Source organism: Equus caballus, chromosome 7, assembly GCF_041296265.1.
Source record: "Equus caballus isolate H_3958 breed thoroughbred chromosome 7, TB-T2T, whole genome shotgun sequence".
In the NCBI taxonomy this organism is placed as follows: domain Eukaryota; kingdom Metazoa; phylum Chordata; class Mammalia; order Perissodactyla; family Equidae; genus Equus; species Equus caballus.
This window is the reverse complement of record NC_091690.1, coordinates 33,043,331-33,065,863: the sequence shown is the minus strand read 5'-3', so window position 1 is coordinate 33,065,863 and position 22,533 is coordinate 33,043,331. Positions and strand designations below refer to the sequence as shown.

The 22,533-nt window shown below is 35.8% G+C and overlaps 1 protein-coding gene and 1 pseudogene across 1 annotated transcript; both read left to right on the top strand.

The window, feature by feature from the left end:
* On the top strand, positions 10,821 to 11,711 carry OR8B94P (olfactory receptor family 8 subfamily B member 94, pseudogene; annotated as a pseudogene).
* Positions 18,544 to 19,476, top strand: OR8C1 (olfactory receptor family 8 subfamily C member 1). Its single transcript, NM_001391196.1, has one exon. It carries the CDS (start codon positions 18,544 to 18,546, stop codon positions 19,474 to 19,476), a length of 933 nt encoding a protein of 310 aa, NP_001378125.1.
* The last annotated feature ends 3,057 nt before the right edge of the window (positions 19,477 to 22,533 follow it).

Genomic DNA, 22,533 nt, shown 5'->3' with positions numbered 1-22,533 from the left:
CTGTAACAAGAGACAAAGACGGGCACTACATAATGATAATGGGAACAATCTAACAAGAAAATATAACACTTGAAAATATCTATGCATCCAACATAGGTGCACCTAAATATATAAGGCAATTATTAACAGACATAATAGGAGAAATAGACAGTAACACAATAGGGGACTTTAACACTCCACTTACACCAATGGATAGATCATCCAAACAGAAGATCAATAAGGAAACACTCACCTTAAAGGACACATTAGACCAGATGGAATTAGTGGATATATACAGAACATTCCATCCAAAAACCACAGAATACACATTCTTTTCAAATGCCCATGGAACATTCTCCAGGATTGATCACATATTAGGCCACAAAACAAGTCTCAATAAATTTAAGAAGATTGAAATAATACCATGCATGTTTTCTGACCACAAAGGTATGAAACTGGAAATCATCTACAGAAAGAAAACCAGAATAGCCACAAAAATGTGGAGATTGAAGAAAATGCTACTGAACAATGATTGGGTCAATGAAGAAATCAAAGAAGAAATAAAAAAATTCCTGGAGACAAATGAAAATGAAAACACAACATGCCAAAATCTGTGGGATACAGCAAAAGCGGTTCTACGAGGGAAGTTTATAGCAATTCAGGCCTACCTCAACAAAGAAGAAAAATCCCAAATAGACAATCTAAAAGTGCACCTAAAGGTACTGGGAAAAGAACAACAAACAAAGCCCAAAATCAGCAGAAGGAAGGAAATAATAGAAACCATAGCAGAAATGAATGAAATAGAGACTAAAAAACAAGAGAAAAAGTTCATAAAACCAAGAGCTGGTTCTCTGAAAAGATAAACAAAATTGACAAACCCTTAGTTAGACTCACCAAAAAAAAAGAGAGAGGCCTCAAATAAAATCAGAAATGGAAGAGGAGAGATTACAATGGACACCTCAGAAATACAAAGGATAATAAGAGAATGCTATGAAAAGCTATACACCAACAAATTGGATAATCTAGAAGAAATGGATAAATTCTTAGAAACATAGAACCTTCCAAAACTGGACCAAGAAGAAGTAGAAAATTTGAATAGACCAATCACCAGTAAGGAGATCGAAACAGGAATCAAAAATCTCCCAATAAATAAAAGTCCAGGACCAGATGGCTTCCAAGGTGAATTCTACCAAACATTCAAAGAAGACTTAATACCTATCCTTCTCAAACCCTTCCAAAAAATTGAAGAGGAGGGGAGGCTTCCTAAGTCATTCTACAAAGCCAACATTATTCTGATACCAAAACCAGACAAGGACAACACAAAAGAAGAAAATTACAGGCAAAAATCCTCAACAAAACACTAGCAAATCAAATACAACAATACATTAAAAGGATCATACATCTTGATCAAGTGGGTTTCGTTCCAGGGATGCAGGGTTGGTTCAACATTCACAGATATATCCATGTGATACAGCACATTAACAAAATGAAGAATAAAAATCACATGATCATCTCCATAGATGTAGAGAAAGCTTTTGACAAGATACACCATCCATTTATGATAAAAACTAAATAAAATGGGTATAGAAGGAAAATACCTCAACATTATAAAGTCCATATATGACAAACCCACAGCAAATATCATTCTCAATGGAGAAAAACTGAAAGATATCCCTCTAAGAACAGGAACCAGACAAGGATGCCCACTGTCACTACTATTATTTAACATAGTATTGGAAGTCCTAGCCAAAGCAATCAGGCAAGAAAAAGAAATAAAAGGGATCCACAATGGAAAAGAAGAAGTGAAACTGTCACTCTTTGCAGACTACATGATTTCATATCTAGAAAACCCTAAAGATTCCACTAAAAAACTTTTAGAAACAATAAAGAAATACAGTCAAGTCCCGGGATACCAAATCAACGTACAAAAATCGGTTGCGTTTCTATACACTAACAACAAAGTAACAGAAAGAGAATTTAAGAATACAGTCCCATTTACAATTGGAATAAAAACAATAAAATACCAGGAATAATCTTAACCAAAGAGGTGAAATATCTGTACACTGAAAATTGTAAAACATTGTTGAAAGAAATTGAAGGTGACACAAAGAAGTGGAAAGATATTCCGTGTTCTTCGATTGGAAGAATTAACATCGTTAAAATGTCCATACTTCCTAAAGCAATGTACAGATTCAACACAATCCCTATCAAAGTTCCCACAACATTTTTCACAGAAATAGAACAAAGAATCCTAAAATTTATATGGAACAACAAAAGACCCCAAATAGCCAAAGGATTCCTGAGAAAAAAGAACAAAGCTGGAGGTATCACACTCCCTGATTTCAAAATATACTACAAAGCCATAGTAACCAAAACAGCATGGTACTGGCACAAAAACAGACACACAGATAAATGGAATAGAATTGAGAGTCCAGAAGCAAACTCACACCTGTATGGACAGCTAATATTCGACAAGGGAGCCAAGAGCATACGATGGAGAAAGGAGAGTCTCTTCAATAAATGGTGTTGGGAAAACTGGACAGCCACAGGCAAAAGAATGAAAGTAGACCATTCCCTTACACCATGCACAAAAATCAACTCCAAATGGATTAAAGACTTGAATGTAAGACTCAAAGCCATGAAACTTCTAGAAGAAAACATAGGCAGTACTCTCTTTGACGTCGGTTGGAGCAGCATATTTTCAAGTCACATGTCTGACGGGGCAAGGGAAACAAAAGATAAAATGAACAAATGGGACTACATCAAACTAAAAGCTTCTGCACAGCAAAGGAAACCATCAACAAAATGAAAAGACAACCTAACAATTGGGAGAAGATATTTGCAAACCATATATCAGATAAGGGGTTAATATCCAAAATATACAAAGAACTAATACAACTCAACAACAAAAAAGCAGCAATCCAATTAGAAAATGGGCAAAAGTTCTGAACAGAGATTTCTCCAAAGAAGATATATGGGTGGCCAAGAGGCACATGAAAAGATGTTCGACATCATTAGCCATCAGGGAAATGCAAATCAAAACTACAATGAGGTATCACCTCACTCCAGTCAGAATGGCTATAATTAACAAGACAGGAAACAACAGATGTTGGAGGGGATGTGGAGAGAAGAGAACCCTCGTACACTGCTGGTGGGAGTGCAAACTGGTGCAAGCGCTATGGAAAGCAGTATGGAGTATCCTCAGAAAATTAAGGATAGATCTACCATATGATCCAGCTATCCCACAGCTGGGTATTTATCCAAAGAACTTGAAAACACAAAGGCATGAAGATACATACACCCCTATGTTCACTGCAGCATTATACACAATAGCCAAGACTTGGAAGCAACCTAGGTGCTCATCAAGGGGCTAATGGATAAAGAAGATGTGGTATTTATACACTATGGACTACTACTCAGCCATAAGAAATGATGAAATCCGGCTATTCGTGACAACATGGATGGACCTTGCTGAGAGGAATAAGTCAGAGGGAGAAAGTCAAATTCCATATGATTTCACTCATAAGTATAAGATAAAAACAATCACAAAAAAACACATAGCATTGGAGATTGGATGGGTAGTTACCATAGGAGAAGAGGGGGGAGGAGGGATGGCAAAAGGGGTGATTAGGCTCACATGTGAAGGGATGGACTATAATCAGTTTTCGGGTGGTGAACATGATGTAATCTACGCAGAATTCGAAATACATAATGATGTACATCTGAAAATAAATTAATTAATTAAAATAAATTTTAGAAAAACACAAAATATATTACAAACCAAGTACAATTAAAACAGCATAGAATTGGAATAAAACAGACACATAAACCAATGAAACATACCAGAGAGCCCAGAAATACACCCACCGGTCTGTGATCAACTGATATTCCACATGGGTGCCAAGAACACACAATGGGGAAGGGATAGCCTCTTCCATAAATGGTGTTGGAAAAACTGGATATTCACACGCAGAGGAATGAAATTTGACTCTCCTCTCATATCACACACAAAGAAAAAATTCAAAATGGATTAAAAATTTAAACATAAGACCGGAAACTGTAAAACACTTAGAAGGAAACATAGGGAAAATGTTTCCATGCTGTTCATTGGGGAGGCTATGTATGTGTGGCATTCCGTATACGGGAATTTATATACCTTCCTCTCCATTTTTTGGTAAATCTAAGACTGCACTAAAAATAGCATCTTAAATAAGGTTTCTTTGTGCTAGGTGAAGATTTTCTTAGGTATGACATCAAAAGCAAAAGCAACCGAAGCAAAAATAGACAAGTGGACTTGCATCAAAGTAAAAAGCTCCCGCACAGTAAAGGAAACAACCAGCAAAATGAAAAGGTAACTTACAGAATGGGAGAAAATATTTGCAAACCATATATCTGCTAAGAGGTTATATCCAAATTACATAAGGAACTCCTGAACTCAATACCAAAATCAACGGCAACAACCACAACAACAAACTATTAACTCATATAAAAAATGGACAAAGGAGCTGAATAGATATTTCTCCAAAGAAAACATACAAGTGGCCAATAGGTATATGAAAAGGTACTCAACATCACTAATCATCAGGGAAATGCAAATGAAAACCACAATGAACTATCACTTCACACCTGTCAGAAGGGCTATTATCAAAAGGGCAAAAAGATAACAAGTGTTGGTGTGGATGTGGACAAAGAAAATCCTTGTACAGTGTTAATTGGAATGTAAAATTGACATATCCACTATGGAAAAAAGTATATAAGTTCATCAAAAAATTAAAATAGAACTACTTAAGATGCAGCAATCTCACTGTATATTAATGTATATTAAAAGGGAAATAAAATCTGTTTCTCAAAAAGATTCTGCACTCCCATTTTCATTGAAGCATTATTCACAATAGCTAAGATATGGAAGCAAACTAAATGTCTTTTGATGGATGATTGGAAAGAAAATGTGGTGTATATATACAAAATGGAATATTATTCAGCCTTAAAAATAAAAAAGGATATCTTGGCAATTTTGGCAATGTGGATGAATGTGGAGGCATTATGCTAAGTGAAATAAGCCAGTCACAGGAAGACAAACAATGTATTATCTAAGTTATATGAGGAATCTAAAATAGTCAACCCAATAGAAGCAAAGAGTAGAATGGTGATCGTCAGAGTCTGGCAGGAGGGGGAAAAGATTGGTCAACTGGTACAAAACTTCCTTTATTCAAGATGAGTAAGTTCTGGAGATCTATTATATACCAATGTGACTATAATGAAAAATACTATATTGCATACTTGAAATTTGCTAAGAAGGTAGGCCTTAAATATTCCTACTATAAAAGAAAAAAATGAAGAATAAAATGTTAACTATGTGAGGTGATAATTATTTTAACTATCTTGATTGTGGCAATTATATCACGGTGTTTACTAATACCCAAAAATTAGGTCATGTACCTTAAATATATAAAATTTTTATTCATCGATTATACCTTGTAAAGTTGTGGAAGAAAAGAAGAATAACTTTGACTCAATTTCTTCTTTAGTTTTTAAGGAGTCTGAATCATAGTTTTGATACTTATACTTCTGTTATAAACTTTCAATTGTCCAGTGGGTAATAGAGAACCAGTAAAAGTTTTGAACTAATGAACGACAGATCTGTGCCTTCCAAGCTTATTCTAGAAGTAGTGTAGATGGGTAAATAAGAGGAAGTACGTGAAGAAGCTAGAAAAATAGGAGTCACTACAATTCAGTAGAAGAGTTAAGTTAAAACCTAAAAAGTATCTGGACATATTGGAGGCTGAGGCAAAAGGATGGAGGTCATTGTGATTGTAGACTTTAGCTTAGCATGTGAGAAATGTGGAAAATATTCTGAAGGTTTTTCAACCAAAGAATATAATTTTCAGAAATATTGAGTGCCTACTTTTTACTCTGTTGTACTTAGCAAGTAAATAAAACATAAATGTTTGTTTTTATAGAACTTCTAGTTTACTGAGGAATACAGGAATTCAGGGGAAAAAAGTCTGATAAGTATTATGGAGGATCTGGCAGAATTTATGAGAACATAAATAATGACAGCTGACATTAATTGACTATTTACTATGTGCTAGGCACTGTTCTACAACTTTTATTTATATTTCTTCATTCATTCATCAGAACAACCCAATGAAAGAGATGCTATTTTTACTATTCCTACATTACAAAGATGAACCAGAGGAAGAAGGATTAAGTAATTTGCTTAAGGTATTATAATTAGTTAAGAATGGAGGTAGGACTCATAGACACACTAACTCCACAGCCCTTATTCTTTTTTACAAGGAGAAGAGTTAAGAGATCTTACTTACTGAAATGTTATATATTAGGTCTCAGAAAAATAGTCAGGTAGAAACTTCCAGTAGATATTAAAAAGTTCAACTTCAGTAGGGAAATAAGACATTTCAAATTATTTCAGAGAAAGTCTAGGAGAGAGAATAGTTGAAGTGATAAGTTGCAATTCTTGAAAAATTTCAGACAAGAAATAAAGAATCCTGAAGGTGGAACCCTTGTAGAAAATTTTGCATTTAGGATATGAGAAGAAAGAGGAAAAGAAACAATTCAATAGATTTTCATCTAGAGATGAAGATGAGAAGAAGACAGGAATTTATATTTAGATCTGTCTTGAGTGATGTGTAATCCCTAGAGTGACAGGAAAACATGAATAAAGGATTGAGTCCCTAAGGAACTAAAGAGAGATCATAAAATAGGTTGTAAATACAATGGCCTTATTTCCCTTTTTCACAAAGAATCTATTCCCTGGGGAAGAGACTGAGGAAGCTTCTACTCTGTTTATAACCAACTGCATTCCATCATTAATCTCACATTCATTCATTTGCATTTTATCAAGTAACAAAGGTGATAATATTAAAACTTCATTTTTTTCTGCAGCTTCAGAAGTTTCAAAGTCATATTCAGAAATTATGTTCTGTAATTCAGAAAGATTTCCAGGGCATATAGGAAATTAAGCTTATTGCAGCATCCTCTTAGAATCAAAGTTACCAATCCCTCAAAGCCTGAAATTGCCCTTCCAGGACAGCAGGGGTAAACAAAGATGATAAGGAAACACTGAGTTTTTCTGGCCTAAGTATGATGAGTTTCTAAATTCCATTTATATGAATGTCCCTTTTGTTGTGAGATGGAATTCCAGAGATCTAAGATCTGCCACTTTCTTTCTCATTTTGTGCAATTCTGAGACTCAAGTGAAACTGGTTACTGCTTCATTTGTACATTTGTTTAGTTAAAAAAAAAAAACTATTTTACCTACTAAGTCCCTGACAATATGTGGCCATGTGATGTACGTGACAAACAAATAAGGCAATCTAAGAGTCTGATATAATGGTAGATTTTCAAATGCAAAATAATCGAGTTACATCCTACATGTGGATAGATTCTAAAATTGGTCTGATATGGTCACCATTACTTCTGAAAATTGATTGTTAACAAACGTCCAGGTTGGGTACAGACACAGTATTTTTCCCTAAGTCTGGCACAACTGGTTTGTCTCTTGAACATTGGGACATTTCACTGGATATTCATCTGAGCACCAGATAAAGTAGTCGGTTTACACGCAGAATTTGTCACATAAATATGTACCTATAGACAGTAGAATGTCACTCAGTGTGGGAAGACTTAAATTCTGAGACCGAGACTCCCATCTTCTCGGTGAGTGGGAGGGCTGGTGAAATCACCTGGGGTGTTTAAAGTCTTTCTGACATCAAGTTGAAAAGACTCACTTAGAAAACAGAGACATACGCAGAATTTTACTTCTGCTCTTAGGAGGAGTGTTGTGTTTCAGTTTTCTGTGCACTGTCACATCTGTCCCTCTATGTGTATCTCAGGGAAGAACTGTGAGGTACATGGAGAAGGGGGATCTTGGTTCTCATCACATAGATGATGCTTAGAGATGTTCATGGCTTGTTCCAAATCACAATTTATAAGTGGCAGAGCTGAGACTAGGACTTGAGTATTTTGATTCTAAACCTACTAGTGTTTTTAAAAAATTACTATTATGCAAAATTTACTATGTTAACCCCTGAACATCACCCCAGTGAAGTTAGAGCGCTGATTTGTACCACCTCATTACTGACACAAGGCGTAAAGTTCAACTCTCACTTTAGTGATAAAAGGAGCAGACCATTGATGTATGCAACATGTGGGGAAAACATTAATGGCCAATTTCAGAGATTAATTATTTCATGATTTCATTAACTGTCCTATAAAAGATTCAACTATAGAGATGTAGAACACGTTAGTGGTTGCCAGAAGACAGAGATGAAGGTGGGAGCCGATGGAGTGACTCTAAAGAGGTAATGTGAAGGAGTTCCTAAACAGTGGTGGAATAGTCCTGTATCCTAACAGTGGTGGTGGTTACGTGAATGTAGACAGAGTCGAACTGAATAGATCTACACACACACACAGACACACACACACACACAAACATATGCGATACAAACACTCAATGCACAGAAAACTACTGAAAGCTGAAAAATGTCTGTAGCCCTGAAGTCTAGTTAACATTATTGTACCAATGTCAACTTCCTGGTTTTGTTATTATACTACAGCCGTTGAAGATATCACCATGGTAGGAAGCTGGGTGGAGTTCAAGGGACTTGATACATTATTTTTACCATTTCTTGGGAATCTATAATCATTTCAAAATAAAATTTAGATGCTTTCTCACAAGCATAAGTAGAAATTAATACATATCTAGGAAATCTAAAGTCATGTTTTCTTGAAAAGAAATCCTATTAACAGCAATTTTTCTTACTGATTTGCTTTTAATCTGCTAAAAGCAAAGACATTGAGTCAGGACAACACAAAGTAAATTTTCAAGGAATAATGGACTGCTATACCAAATAACTTTTTATTACAACAATAAACTCTGAAACCAATTTTAAAAGTATCCTTTTGCTATATGTTTATAAAGTATGCACAAACAATGATAATTTAAAGGTACTCAAGATGTCAATAAAATGGCATAGTAAATAAACTTTACTGAAATGTTCATATATCCCTACTAAAACTTATATGTTACCTAGAATTATAATTAGTGAAATTTTCAATGATATTCATCGTTAGCATCTTTATAAGGGACAACAGAGGACCCCTTCTCCTATGCCCTGGGGAATGTAAAGTCCTTGATGGGAAATTAAGATTTACTGTCATGATTACGGTGTAAACACAGACACCAGTTTCTTACTTGCAGAATTTACCACCATGAGAAAGTCCAAGGGGAAAGCTTCACCTGGATTTCTATTCAGGTCAAAAAAATCATGACTTAAGCAAATGCCAAGTGCTCTATGACATGGTAACTGAGGCATAATGTCTGTGGTTTCCCTTTAAACTCTCAGTAAATTTATAACTACAAGTTTTGTCTACACCTCAGAGTGACTCCGGGAACACTCAGACTGTGAGATCAATGCTTTAACTTTTTTGCCAATAAAAGGAGAAAATGATTCTGTAACTACATTTGCTCATCTTTGATATCTCCAAAGCCAGTTCTTCCAGGACAGTGAAGGTGAAACTTGCAAAAAGTGTCAGCACTGAGTTCCTCAAAGGAAGGAGAGTGAGTTAATCAAGTTTTTATTTTTTTCTCACTCTCTCGGAAGCTGAAAAATGAGGAAATGTATTTATATTGAATAATAAGAAACTCAAATGTATGAAGCTTTGACTCTACTGGCTGCATTGCTCTCAACATACCTCTCTATGTTGGCTTCATCATCAGTCCAGTTGCAGGATAACTAAAGCAGTTCCAAGTGACAGATCCAGAAAATGCCAACATCGGAAAAACAGATTTATTTTTTCTAAAAAAAATTATTTAAATATACTATACATATAGAAAATTTTACATGCCATAATAAATATACAGCTTGATACATTTTCACAAAAATAACTAATTTACTCAGCACTCAAAATAAATATGTTTCTCTTTCATGCCCTCCTAGAAAACCAAGGAAAGCAAACTCACCCTCATGTCCAGCTGGAATGGAACAAAGGAAAATAATGTGTAGAAACACAGGAGTGTATGGTTAATTATAAATCTTAGGCTGCCAAGGCTCTCCTCAAATTACTGATCTCATGGAATCTTGTAGTAAAGCATCTGCAAACCCTATAAACTGTGAGAGACTTCCTTTTAGGAAGCAGAATATCTGTACGGTCTCTATCCTAGAGGAGTTCTCTCTTTCTTGATGGTCATCACAGGAGAGCTGAGTTATCTGGTAGGATATTGGAAACATGAGTAGGAACCAGGGAGTGAAGGATTAGGTGAAGGAGAAGGAGAGATACGGGATACATCCCCAATACAGAAGCTCATCAGCAGAGAGTCTTGTTCCTCAGTCACTCCATTCCTCTATCTTCTAGTAAAGATAGGAGCAGCTGTTTGTCACAAGCAGCTCACGCAACAAAAGACAGTGATTTACAGTCGTGCAATGCATAAAAAAGTTTCAATCAATGACAGAGTGCATGTACATCTTACAAGATTATTACTATGTAGACCAGGAGTGTAGTCAGCTATACCATCTAGATTTTTCTAAGTAGACTTGAGGATGTTTGTACAATGATAACATTGCCTAACGATGCATTTCTCAGAACGTATTTCCAACAGGAAGTGATTCATGACTAATTTTGAAGGGTGCGTGGTAGTACACTCAGAACCTGTGAAACAATGGAGCATTTATTCGATTTTGTGCCAGTCTGAGTCCCCTTCTCATAAATGAGAGTTTGTAAGAACACAGCTGGAGTCTCCATTAATGAAATTTTCTTCTGTTCCCATAGATTCCCAAAGTTGAGAATGCTGGCTAGACATGACTCCTTAGCAACTGACTTTTATTCTTGCTGGATTAACAGACCATCCAGAGCGCTAGAAAATCCATTTTAACCTGTATCTAATGATTTGCATTGTCAGTATGGCGGGCACCCTTGGCTTGATCACTTTATTGGTCTAAATTCTCACCTCCACAACCCCACATACTATTTTCTCTTCAACCGATCCTTCATTGATCCTTGTTACCCTTCTGTTTTTACCCACAAGATGCTGATGAACTTTGTATTAAAGAAGAATATCATATCCTACATCAAGTGCATATATCTCAGCTGTTTTTCTTTCTCATTTTTGTCATCTCTGAATGTTATATGTTGACCTCAGTGGCCTATGATCACTATGTGGTCATATGTAATCCATGTCATATAAGGTCACCATGCCCCATCAGGATTGTTTTTTGCTAACTTTTGCTGCATATGTGATGGGATTTGTGGTGCCACTGCCCACACAGGGTGATTGCTTGACTAACCTTCTGCAATGTCAATATCATCAATCATTACATGTGGGACATCCTTCCTCTCCTCTGACTTTCTTTTACCAGCACCTATGTCAATAAGATAGTATGCTCATTCTCAGAGGAATTAATATCGCTGCCCAATTTTACCACCCTAGTTTCTTATATCTTTATCCTCAATAACAGTGTCCATATCAAATCCACTCAAGGCAGTTCAAAACTTTCAGTACATGTAGCTCCAACATCTTACTCTTTCTCTTTTTAGGGGGTCACCAGCATTCATGTTTCTTAAATATTCATCTCCTGGATCTATGGACCTGAGAAAATTTTATTCTGTTCTTTTTTTGTAATAATGTCATAACCATCCTGAATCCCTTGCTCTACAGTTTGAGGAATAAGGTTATCACAGTTACACTGAGGAAAGCACTGTTTAAAATCCAGAGAAACATATTCAAATTCAGAGCAGCAATGATATAAAGTAATTCAATTTTTTATTTAATTTTATTGGTGTTTTTCAAGATTAGATTTGTCTATAACCATGTGGCTTCTGCAGACTGCATTATGTGTGGTATAATAGACTTGTCTTATCATTTACCTTAAAGATGATCTTGTCTCATTTTTAACCTTGGTATCTCTCACACCTCATACCTGTTTACTAAATAACCAGGATCATGTTTATAAAAGGAAAAAAAAAACATTTATGTTTTCCCCATCTTGTCTCCTGGGTTATTCCTAATATGGAGAAATAAGTTTTCATAAGTCACTGAAAGTTAAAATTACAACCTGTTCACCTAAACACAAAAGAGCCAAATACTATAGAAACATTCTCATTCTTATCAATATTATTGCTGATATAGGCAACAGGATTTAATGAAATGTCTTCATTGCAAACTGCATATCACTTAAAGTATAATCAGATCCTTCTGATCTTTTCCTTTTGTTCTATTTTTCTAACCAATTTTCTTTTTATATTCTGTCCTTTCTCGTTGTCTTTGAGAATTGCAAAATCTGTACCGTGTGCCACCTGTTTTTAAGAGCCTCTATCAGCCCAGTTCATTTAACGTTGAAGAGAATAAACATAACTCCACCTTTTATTGCCAAGGAGCATTAACAGAGTATGATTAAAGGCATAATACACATGTATCTTAGGATCTCAGTAGGTCGGGTAACTGGTCTATTATAAAATGTGCATTCATTACTATCTAAAATGACATCTAATATTTTGAAAAAGAGCATGTAGTCCTTACTGTAGAGTTTCCTATTTAGTGCTTAAAGGAAAATATTGCACATTAAGTTAGAAGAAACATGTTAAACATTGTGTTACTTATCTAATGAGGTTTATCATAAAAATGATGTATATTAATGATAAACTATATTTCTAGCAATATTTTGTGAGCGTCTTTAAATCTGTGTCTTTGTTCGTTTGGGTTGCTGTAACAAAATATCACAGCCTCGGTGGCTTATAGACAGCAGAAATTTATTTCTCACAGTCTTGAGAGTGGAAGTCCAAGATCAGGGTGTCAGCATGAATGGATGAAGGCCTTCTTCTGAGTCACACATCTCTCATTATAGGCTGACAAGGTCGAAGGGGTCAGTGATCTCTGCGGAGACTCTTTTATAAGGCACGAATCCCATTCACAAAGGTTCCATCTTCATGAATCCTAAAGGCCCCACCACCTAACATCATCACCTATGGGGTTTAGGATTCAAAATTTGACCTTAGCACCTTGTCTCATCAATAAGATAATAAGCATATTTAAAGAGGATGCTGTTTTCTGTGATTTCCTTATTTCTCAAATGCCTTTCCCATTTGCCTATTTAGAATGTCAGACATATTGGAAGGCGAGAAATTCTTGTTGAATAGTCTTATCTTGTTCAAATAACGATAGTAAATTTTATTGTGATAAGTAATAATTAACAAAATATAATAATAAATAACAAGAATAATAAATAAGTAAATAAATGATAAAGAACTTTGGAGTACAACTCAGTTTTTGAGGGATGGACTGTAGCAGCCATAGCTGTGCTGTTCAGCTCCCTTTCAAGAGAACCAGCTATGAGGAGCATCATTAATGAGAGTCTGTAGCTGATACTTCTTTGGATCCAACATTGTGTTCAAACAGAGACCATGCTTACTCTGAGATGTCCCCTGTTAATGGCTTAGCAGGGTTGTCATACAAGAGCTGGCCAATTTCTGTGTAACATGGGTTTCTTATGATATTGCATCTTTGCTTAGGAACTTCCTATCAATCTGACTAAGAATTTTTAGAACTGCACTGTGGTCCGGGCCTCTACTTCAGCAGTCAAAGTACAGGTCAGAGGGAACCTCCAAATTCTCCATTAACCCAAGCACATATCGCATAGAACTTCTCCTCTGAGATTCTAGAATTTCTGTAGCCTCTCCCTCTTTCTATTTGTTCCACCAGTCCTGGGAGTGGTAGCTATTTTCTGGAGTTTATTAGTCTTTATATTTTCAGGTGACAACATTTTGTTCTTTCCTTCTTGCAATATCTGTAGAACCAATTCTCTGTTTTAAATATCCTCCGTAGGAAGCACATAGTATGCCATTTCTTGCTATGATTAGACCTTGTCTGATATAGTAAACACATTTTAACTGATTTTGATGGACTGACTTGCCCACCTCACAAGACATAATCCTGTCAAATTTGCATATGTCAAATCTTGATGACAGTGATTAGTCATAAATAATTTGAATATAATCTTTCCCACCAAAATTATTTTTAACAAACTTTTTTGTCCCCCCTAGAGTTGCTGAATTGGTAAAATTAAATCTAGGGGTTCTGGTAGTCCTATTTTCATTATATGGGGAAAGCCCATTTGAAATTAAAACCTAGTAGAACTGACAAGGACAAAAACTGGGAAGGACGACACACTCCCATGAATGTTTGACCTTGTCTAGCCAAATAAGAAGCCATGTACATCATGACTGATCAGTTTCATGCAATTTTTCAGTTTAGGCTATTTTATCTAGGCAAGTTTGACTTGGATTCCTATCACTTACATTGAAAGAGTCACTTAAATAGAAAGAATCCTGAATGATGTACCCTGTACAAAACTGTGTCATAGAACATATGACGCAAGTCTGCATAGTGTAGTGATTAAATAAATCAATTTTGAATTCATACATACCTAAGTATGAATCTTACTCTGACAGTAGCTGTTTTCACTTTGCATCCACCAATTAATCCCTCTCACTTTTAGGGTTTTTATATATGAAACAAAGATTTAGAGGGTAGTTGTAAGGACAGCCTGAGGGAATGTGTACAAAGAATTTATCACTGTGATTAGCTAACAAGTAATAGTGGTATAAATCTTAGTTTCTTTGGTTCTCTCTCTAATTACACTGAGAAATCATAGGGGCACTGCCTATATCTCATTCTGTGAGTGTTCACTGCGTCTTGTAGTCTAAAGGCTCAATAAATTGTTCATTGGATAAAATGAATCAGTAAAATCTCTAAAATAAAGAGATAATCTATTGATGGAGTCTTAGGCCTCATCCACCATGTACTCTGACTAGAAAAAAATTACTCAAGACCTGGAGCTTTTACTGCCAGGCTCCAGGTTCCAGTTGATTTAGTGTGTTCCTTGGTGTCATCCTAGAAATAAAGCAGAGAATTCTAGTTAAAAAAGAAAAACTTAATGTAGGCAACTTGTCTCTATTTCATTCTGAAACTCACTAATATGATAGAAAAAAGATTAAAAAATGGCATTACTCATAAGGACAGAAAGAAGAAAAAAACAAACACATAGTCACAAACAACCATGAAATTTTGGCAGCTAGAAAGTAGATAAATGAGCAATATTTGAAATGGCAAGATACTGGCCCTAATATCAGTTCCCCTACATTGAAACTGGGATATATGGAGTCAAAACCAAGAGCACTCATCTCCTTGCCCTGCTTCTTTAGTTACACTCATATGTAAATACGTATTTCTTTAACCTTTGACTTCCGGAGGTTTATAACCAAATAGAAGTTTCAAATTATTAAAGCCCGGTGGCTTCATGCTGGGCTTACACTAAATTTTTGGCTTATCACAGGACCTTACAGTTTATTACAGGAAAACTGATGTCCATAGAATATAAAAAAACTTAAATTTCCAAGGCCCCCAACTCCTCAGCTTCCTGAAGCTGGAGTCCACCATCTACCACAAAGGTAGACAGCCAAGGACATCCACATGCAGAATACCCTATTTCCTCCTCCTCATTCCTTCAAGCAGCCTTACAAGGCCAAACACAAGCTGGTGGGAAAATTGCTGAGCAGCAAGGGCACATGCCCCCTCCCCTACTTAAAACCTCAAATAAAAACCCTTACTTATAACTTTTCATGGAGTTTAGGATTACAGCGTTAGCTACCCATTTTCCTTGCTCAGTACTTCACAATAAAATGCCTGCTTTCTTCCGCTACACCTGATATCAGAATTGGCTTGCTGCACAATGGGTGAGCAAGCTCACTTCAGGTTCAATATCAGGCATACTCATAATATCTGACATTAGCATGGAACTGTGGAAGCCAAGCAGACAACTGGTTATAACATAGTATCTCAAATATACCATGAATTTTGTGGTAACAAGCATCCTTAGAAGACATCATGAAGGTGAAGACGGAACAAATGGAATCCTTAAAAATCTGTTTAAGAAGTAATTGGATCTTCAGATCTCCTCTACCTCTCCATGCAGCCAGATGACTGCCTCCATTATCATCCAATAAAAGACTAGAGATTTACCCATAAAGAAAGTAAAACAGAGTCTCTTAATTTGGAGACTGTATGCGCATTTGAGGGAGAGTTTTACCATCCTGAAAACAAGGTGAGAAAGTAGAAGTTTTCACCTAATGAATGTTGACATCCTTAACCTTCTTCCTCTTCTCAGTTCAGAGAATGTTGAAAGATAGGATTATATCCTGAAGGAACATTGCAATATTCTTTTTTGGGGTATTCAAATAAGCACATGATAAAAGACCTATTCATATTACCAATAAGAGTTGCTCATTGAAATAGGATGTTATATATGAAGCCCACAGTTGGCAAGCACTAAGCCCTCACTTAGAGATGCTAGTTAGCTTTTTAGAAACTCACTCCTAAATGTCAATACATGGACAAGTATGCTGAGACACTTACAAAGAAACTCTAACACAAAATATACAGCGTGAACAAACAGAAATAATTTGAAGGAAAGAGACAATTCAGAAGAAGAAAACTTCAGAAAACATTATAACAGAACAAAATGTACCCTTGAATATTAGAAGTTACAGCAAAAAGAAAAAAAAATTACAGAAGTCCTGGAAGAACAGGTTTAAATTATCCCCCAGAAAGTAGAGTAAAAGGATGGAAGATAGAAGAGAAAATGCAGCACAAAAGAGGGAATTCAGCACCTGAATAATAAAAGTTCCAGAAAGAGGACAGAAAGTGCAATGAGCATGAAATAATAATGTATATAATTTAAGAAATATTTTGTAGAACCGAAGGACTTGATTTTCATGAGTGGACTGAATTAATGCTCTTCTTAATCTGTAATCAGACATATATCAAGATACAATATTGTGAATGTTCAGAACAATGGAACCAAATATAAGATATTAAAAGATTCCAGAATGCAGGGAAAGTAACAAGTTTTCATAAAAAATTATGAAGATTCAGGGAGGTACTGAGCTTCTAAAGATTGGATAATTGCCACCAAAGTTTTGAGGGAAAGTGACTTATAAGTCAGTTGTTTATTCCAATTCTAATGGCTGATATATAAGAAGATAAAATAATGCATGCAAGACATGCAAGATCAGTAAAATTTGCATTACATGGATCTTTTTAAAGAAAGCAAGGTAGTATGTCTTGTATCAAATTGAATAAGAAAACCATCAAATAGGGGGATATGTCATTAAGGAAAAAGAGGATCCAGCACATGATAGAGACAAGGGAATCTCTACTACCATCATAAAGGTAGCGAGTTATCTGAGAGGCATTTATAGCAGAATTCCAGGCTATACATATAGATGAATAATCTCAAATGTGGATGATTGTACCACCCAGGGTATGCATGACAATGTCTGGAGAACATTTTGATTTTCACAACTAGTGAAGGGGGGCTACTACTGGAATCTAATGAATGGAGGCCAGGGATGCTCCGTATCCTGTAATACACGAGACAACCCCACAACATAGGATTATCTAGTCCAAACTCAGTGTAACTTAAGAGGCCCATCCCCACTCTCTTAACCATTTTGTGACATCTATTTATGGAGATAAAATCCACAAGCATAGACAGTGCTAAAAACTATGATTTAGTATTTTACTAATGCAACCCCAGAGGCTGTAGGAAAGTATTAGAAATGGCAAGTGATAAAACCCCAGGCCTTCCTCTTTTAAAACCGTGCATAGACTTCAGGGGATGATGAAGAAAGTGAACAGGGTGAGCACTCATTCCTCTGCAGTAGGGATTAGGAATTCCTGTTGTGAAATTATAAATTGAGTAGAACATTGAGTCTTGAAGGAGCCAATGTTGGGTCTATGACACAGGATATAAACACAGGCTCAGTAATTTCCACCCTCAGTGGGCTCATTTAACTTGTAAGGAAATCATGAGGGAGACAATAATTTTCTGGGTTCTATTCAATTTTCCCAGAACTATAGGGTATGGAATAGATTCTCATTGGAGTTAACTGATTGCTGTGGAGATCATATAAGCTTGTTTGCCTCCTTCAAAATGAAGAGGACTTTCAGGGCAAATTCTCAAGTAGAAATCATGCACTGCTTCCCAGAATACCTCTTTTAACATGTCAAAGACTGATCAGACTTCTGATGTATATGGTCTCCTTCATTGTCTTTAATGCCCTCAGGACTGTAGGGTAAGTCCTGTAGGGGACTTAAGATCCCACAGCAGTGAGGACTCCAGGAAAAGGAAGGTGAGGGTAGAATAACCTTTGTCTTGCTAATTTCCTTTCAAACCCCAACTGCCTAAATCAAGGTTCTGGGGAACACCATCTATTTATTTCTCTTTTCAGTCTCTTAATGGAGACTGAGGAGAAAGGCGGAAATGATGTGTAAAGACATTGGCAGTCTTTCACTTTCTTTCTAGACAAAAACAAACAACATAAGAGGTGATATAGAAGGAAATGAGGAATCATTAGGAAGTCTTACTCCTTACATGCCTTGCTGTACAACCCCGAGCCTGTAAATCAACAGATCCAGCTCTTCCTTTGGAGACAAAGAGTGAGAGTCACCTTCTACGCCTGTGCCTACAGATCATACCTGTGAAGTGAATGGCTGTGGAAAATGACTCCTTTGTGACTGAGTTTATCCTAATGGGTTTCAAAGACCAACCTGAACTCCAGCTGCCCTTGTTTTTTCTGTTTCTGGTGAACTATGTGGTCACAGTGGTGGGTAATTGGAGCTTAATTAATCTAATATGTCTGAATTCACACCTTCATACCCCCATGTACTTTTTCCTCTTCAATCTATCCCTTATTGATATCTGTTATTCATCTGTGTTTACACCCAAAATGCTAACTGGTTTTATTTCAGAGAGTAACTTCATCTCCTTTAAAGGATGCATGACTCAGCTATTTTTCTTCTGCTTTTTTGTCAATGCTGAGTGCTATGTGTTGACAGCCATGGCCTATGATCGCTATGTGGCCATCTGTAAACCCCTGCTGTACATGGCCACCATGTCCCCTCAGATGTGTTCTATGCTGATGTCTGGCTCATACGTGATGGGGTTTGCTGGTGCCATGGTGCACACAGGGTGTATGATGAGGCTGATCTTTTGTGATTCCAACATCATCAACCGTTACATGTGTGACATCTTCCCTCTCCTCCAACTGTCCTGTAGCAGCACATATGTCAATGAGCTTGTGATGTCTGGTATTGTGGGTACAATTGTTGTAGTATCTGGCCTCATTATCTTTATTTCTTATGTTTTGATTATTTTCAACATCCTTCACATCTCATCAACTAAAGGTTGGTTCAAAGCCTTCAGCACCTGTGGCTCCCACATAATAACGGTCAGTTTATTCTATGTATGTGGGTTGCTCACTCATGTCAAATCATCACCTGCTGGGTCTGTGGCCCAGGGAAAAGTTTTCTCAGTGTTTTGCACCAATGTGGTGCCCATGCTGAACCCTCTCATTTATAGCCTCAGGAACAAGGATGTCAAACTTGCTATGAAGGAAACTCTGAAGAGAATTATAAACTGAGCGGAACCATCTTTTCCTCCTTTTCTGTGTTTTTTTCCTTTTCTTCCTCTGCCTCAAATTCTTCCTTTTGTTTTGTTTTTTTTTCATTCTCTTCAGCTTCAAAGTTTTCTTGGTAAGATTTCTGCTCTAATATCTTTGCTTCTCTTGCCACATAATGTAGCTCTGTGGGCTTATTCTTGGATCCAAGAGCCATCCTCAGTGTTTAGTTGACTCTACCCCAGTTGGAGACAATGAGCTTATAAGCTTTCCTATCTACAGATAACACTACCTACTATTTTTTTTTTTTGGTAGTATGTAAGCCATGGTAAGCCATGAGTGGCATGCTGTCTGACCATTTAATTTCTTTCTTGCTTTTTTTGAAAGAATTACATAGATTCCTTTCCTGTTTCAAGGATTTTATTACTTGTAATTGCATTAAAACAGAGAAGGAATAACAAAACTGAGGACATGGTAGAGCTATAAAAAAAATTCCTGAATATTTCAGTGTTAATTTTTAATTTTTTTAAAGATTGGCACCTGAGCTAACAACTGTTGCCAGTCTTCCTTTTTTTCTTTTCTGCTTTTTCTCCCTTAATCCCCCACCAATGCATAGTTGTATATTTTAGTTGTGGTTCCTTCTTTTTATGGCATTCAGTGTTATTTCTAGCAGTGCTTCCTGTTTTGGATTTTCCATCTCACATATGTAAAGGAATTGAATACCTTGTTGAACCAAGGGTTTTTCTTTTATTCTTGAGGATGCTTGAGAATGAATGAGCTGCATTATTCTGCCCACCTTTCCCAATTCCCTCCAATAATGATTGCCTCTATTTATTGCATTGATCTATTGATATTTTGTCATGAATAGAATTGAAATTGTCACCAACTTGTCTTTGTATCTGTGGATTGTGATTGTGATTAAAAGTTACACAATAATATTCTTGGCTACAGAATAGAGTCCCACATGTAATGTCAAGATTCTTTGTTTTCCTAACTCTGTCATAAGGGTTCCCCTTTGCAGAGGGAGATCTGTTTTCCAGCCTCCAAACTTCAAAAGTATATGGCAGAAACTTTGTCGTATTGGTATTATTCTTTCAATATGTGAATATGACTTCTCCCTTTTGTCTCTTAGAATAAAGATTAAACATGTGGTCCATACAGTGTCCCACAATTTTTACAAATTGTATTAAAAGATAATTTTCCTTATTGTGTTCTTTAGATAAGGAAATAATTAAGTGACTTGCTCAAGATCACACAGCTAATGATGCAGAGCCCAGTTTTTCAAACTGCTGTTCGTCCTACAAAGAAATGGAAGAAAAGAAAGAATTTTGAAGGAAGAGAGAGACATTCTGAGGATTTGCTTCAGAATGAGCTTGATAGTGGGAGTTTTCGTGGGAATGTTGGCCTCAACTAAGATGCCTGTTGCAGAGAGATGGTCGACAAGGTGTGATGCCAAACTAGAAAAATGCACCTGCCCCTAGAGAAGTTTGATTTAAGGTGGGGTAAACAAGATGAATTACACTGAAATATTTTATCGCAATGTTTGTATAATAGTGACCATTTCCTGGCATAGTGAGACTGAGGAGTTTGGGGACAAGCCTCCCTCATGAGGCATGTCACAATTTTCATTGTAGTACATTTGCTTTAAGAAGCCTATTAAATATTGTGCTATCAGTTGTAAACAAAAAAAAAGTTGCTATTACTAGAAAATCAATAGAAAACAAGACTCTACAACTTTTTCTTAATTTTGTGTGTTACACACAAGATAAACTGTCCACTGTCCATTACCACTCTCAGTAAGTTTAGGGCAAGATGTCCCTCAGAGGGTATATCCCTGTCTGGGGATGTAGTTAATTGTCTCTGTGATTTTTATGGTTATACAAAGATACCATTAATTTTGGAAAGTTCTAAAGCATCAGTTTATAAGAATAGCCTTATGAGATAACTGTTTCAGTTAAGAACTTCACTTAAATCTGATTAAAATTACTGCTTTAGAGCAGATAATCAGCTAATAATATTTATTATAATACTTATCTTACTGCCATAATTTTGTTTAAAACTTTTATACCACAAGTAGAATTTGAATACCTAGTATCTACTTCTATCCTTCTTTTGTCTATATCCACTAAAGCGCTTGGTTAAACAGATAGCTTAAAACTGTTTGGTTTGAATTTTACTCTAAAAGAGATGTGTTTAGGAGTTCACATGCTATAATAAAGACATAGGGTAAGATACATAATATACGTGTCTATAAATCCTTAGTACTTAAACAAAAGAGTAAAATGTGAATCACAGGCATTTCACACAACTTGTGGTCTGAGTATTACATGCGGGCATCAGCACTCCCTGGTGGAGTCTGAATCAGCAGGCAGCCTGGCTCAATTCTGTGAATTCAACAGTCTCATTTTACAGATAGAATTTCTTGTGCTGACCTGTCAAATTTAATTGACTTACTTTATAATTAAATAAACCTTTTATAATATGCATAAGTAAAATTGTTTAAATTCAAGCCTAGTGTTTTTTAAATTATTAAAATTTAATTAATAAAATAAGTAAACTCAATGTAAAATAATTTCAGAATATGTAAGCTTATTTTACAACTATTGCATGTTTGGAAATTTTGTATGTGTAATTTGGTGAATTTCTTAAAGACATGGATGTTGTCACCTACATCTTTCCTATTCTACCATATTTACTCCACAAACAATTTAAATCTGAAAAATTTTGATTTAGTTACATTCAAACCATATTAACACATGTTGAAATCATATCAAATGTATAAACTTAATTACATTATTTATAATTTGCCTTAAGTATGATAAGTAACATTAACTTGAAATGGAAATATCCCAGAGTTTATCTTTGAAGGAAAAATCGTATGTTAGAAATTTTAGAAATGTATTATTTTGGTGCTCATGGAATGGTGCCTGTTTATCAACCAAGTTCCTTTCATCACCTAAAGGAATTGAAACGTTATTAGGTCTTTGATTTGCAATAGAATAGAGGCTGACTCATTAATGGAAAAGTTTTTAGATTATTTCTCATTCAATCATAAAAATTTGGACTGAGTTTTCTAACCAC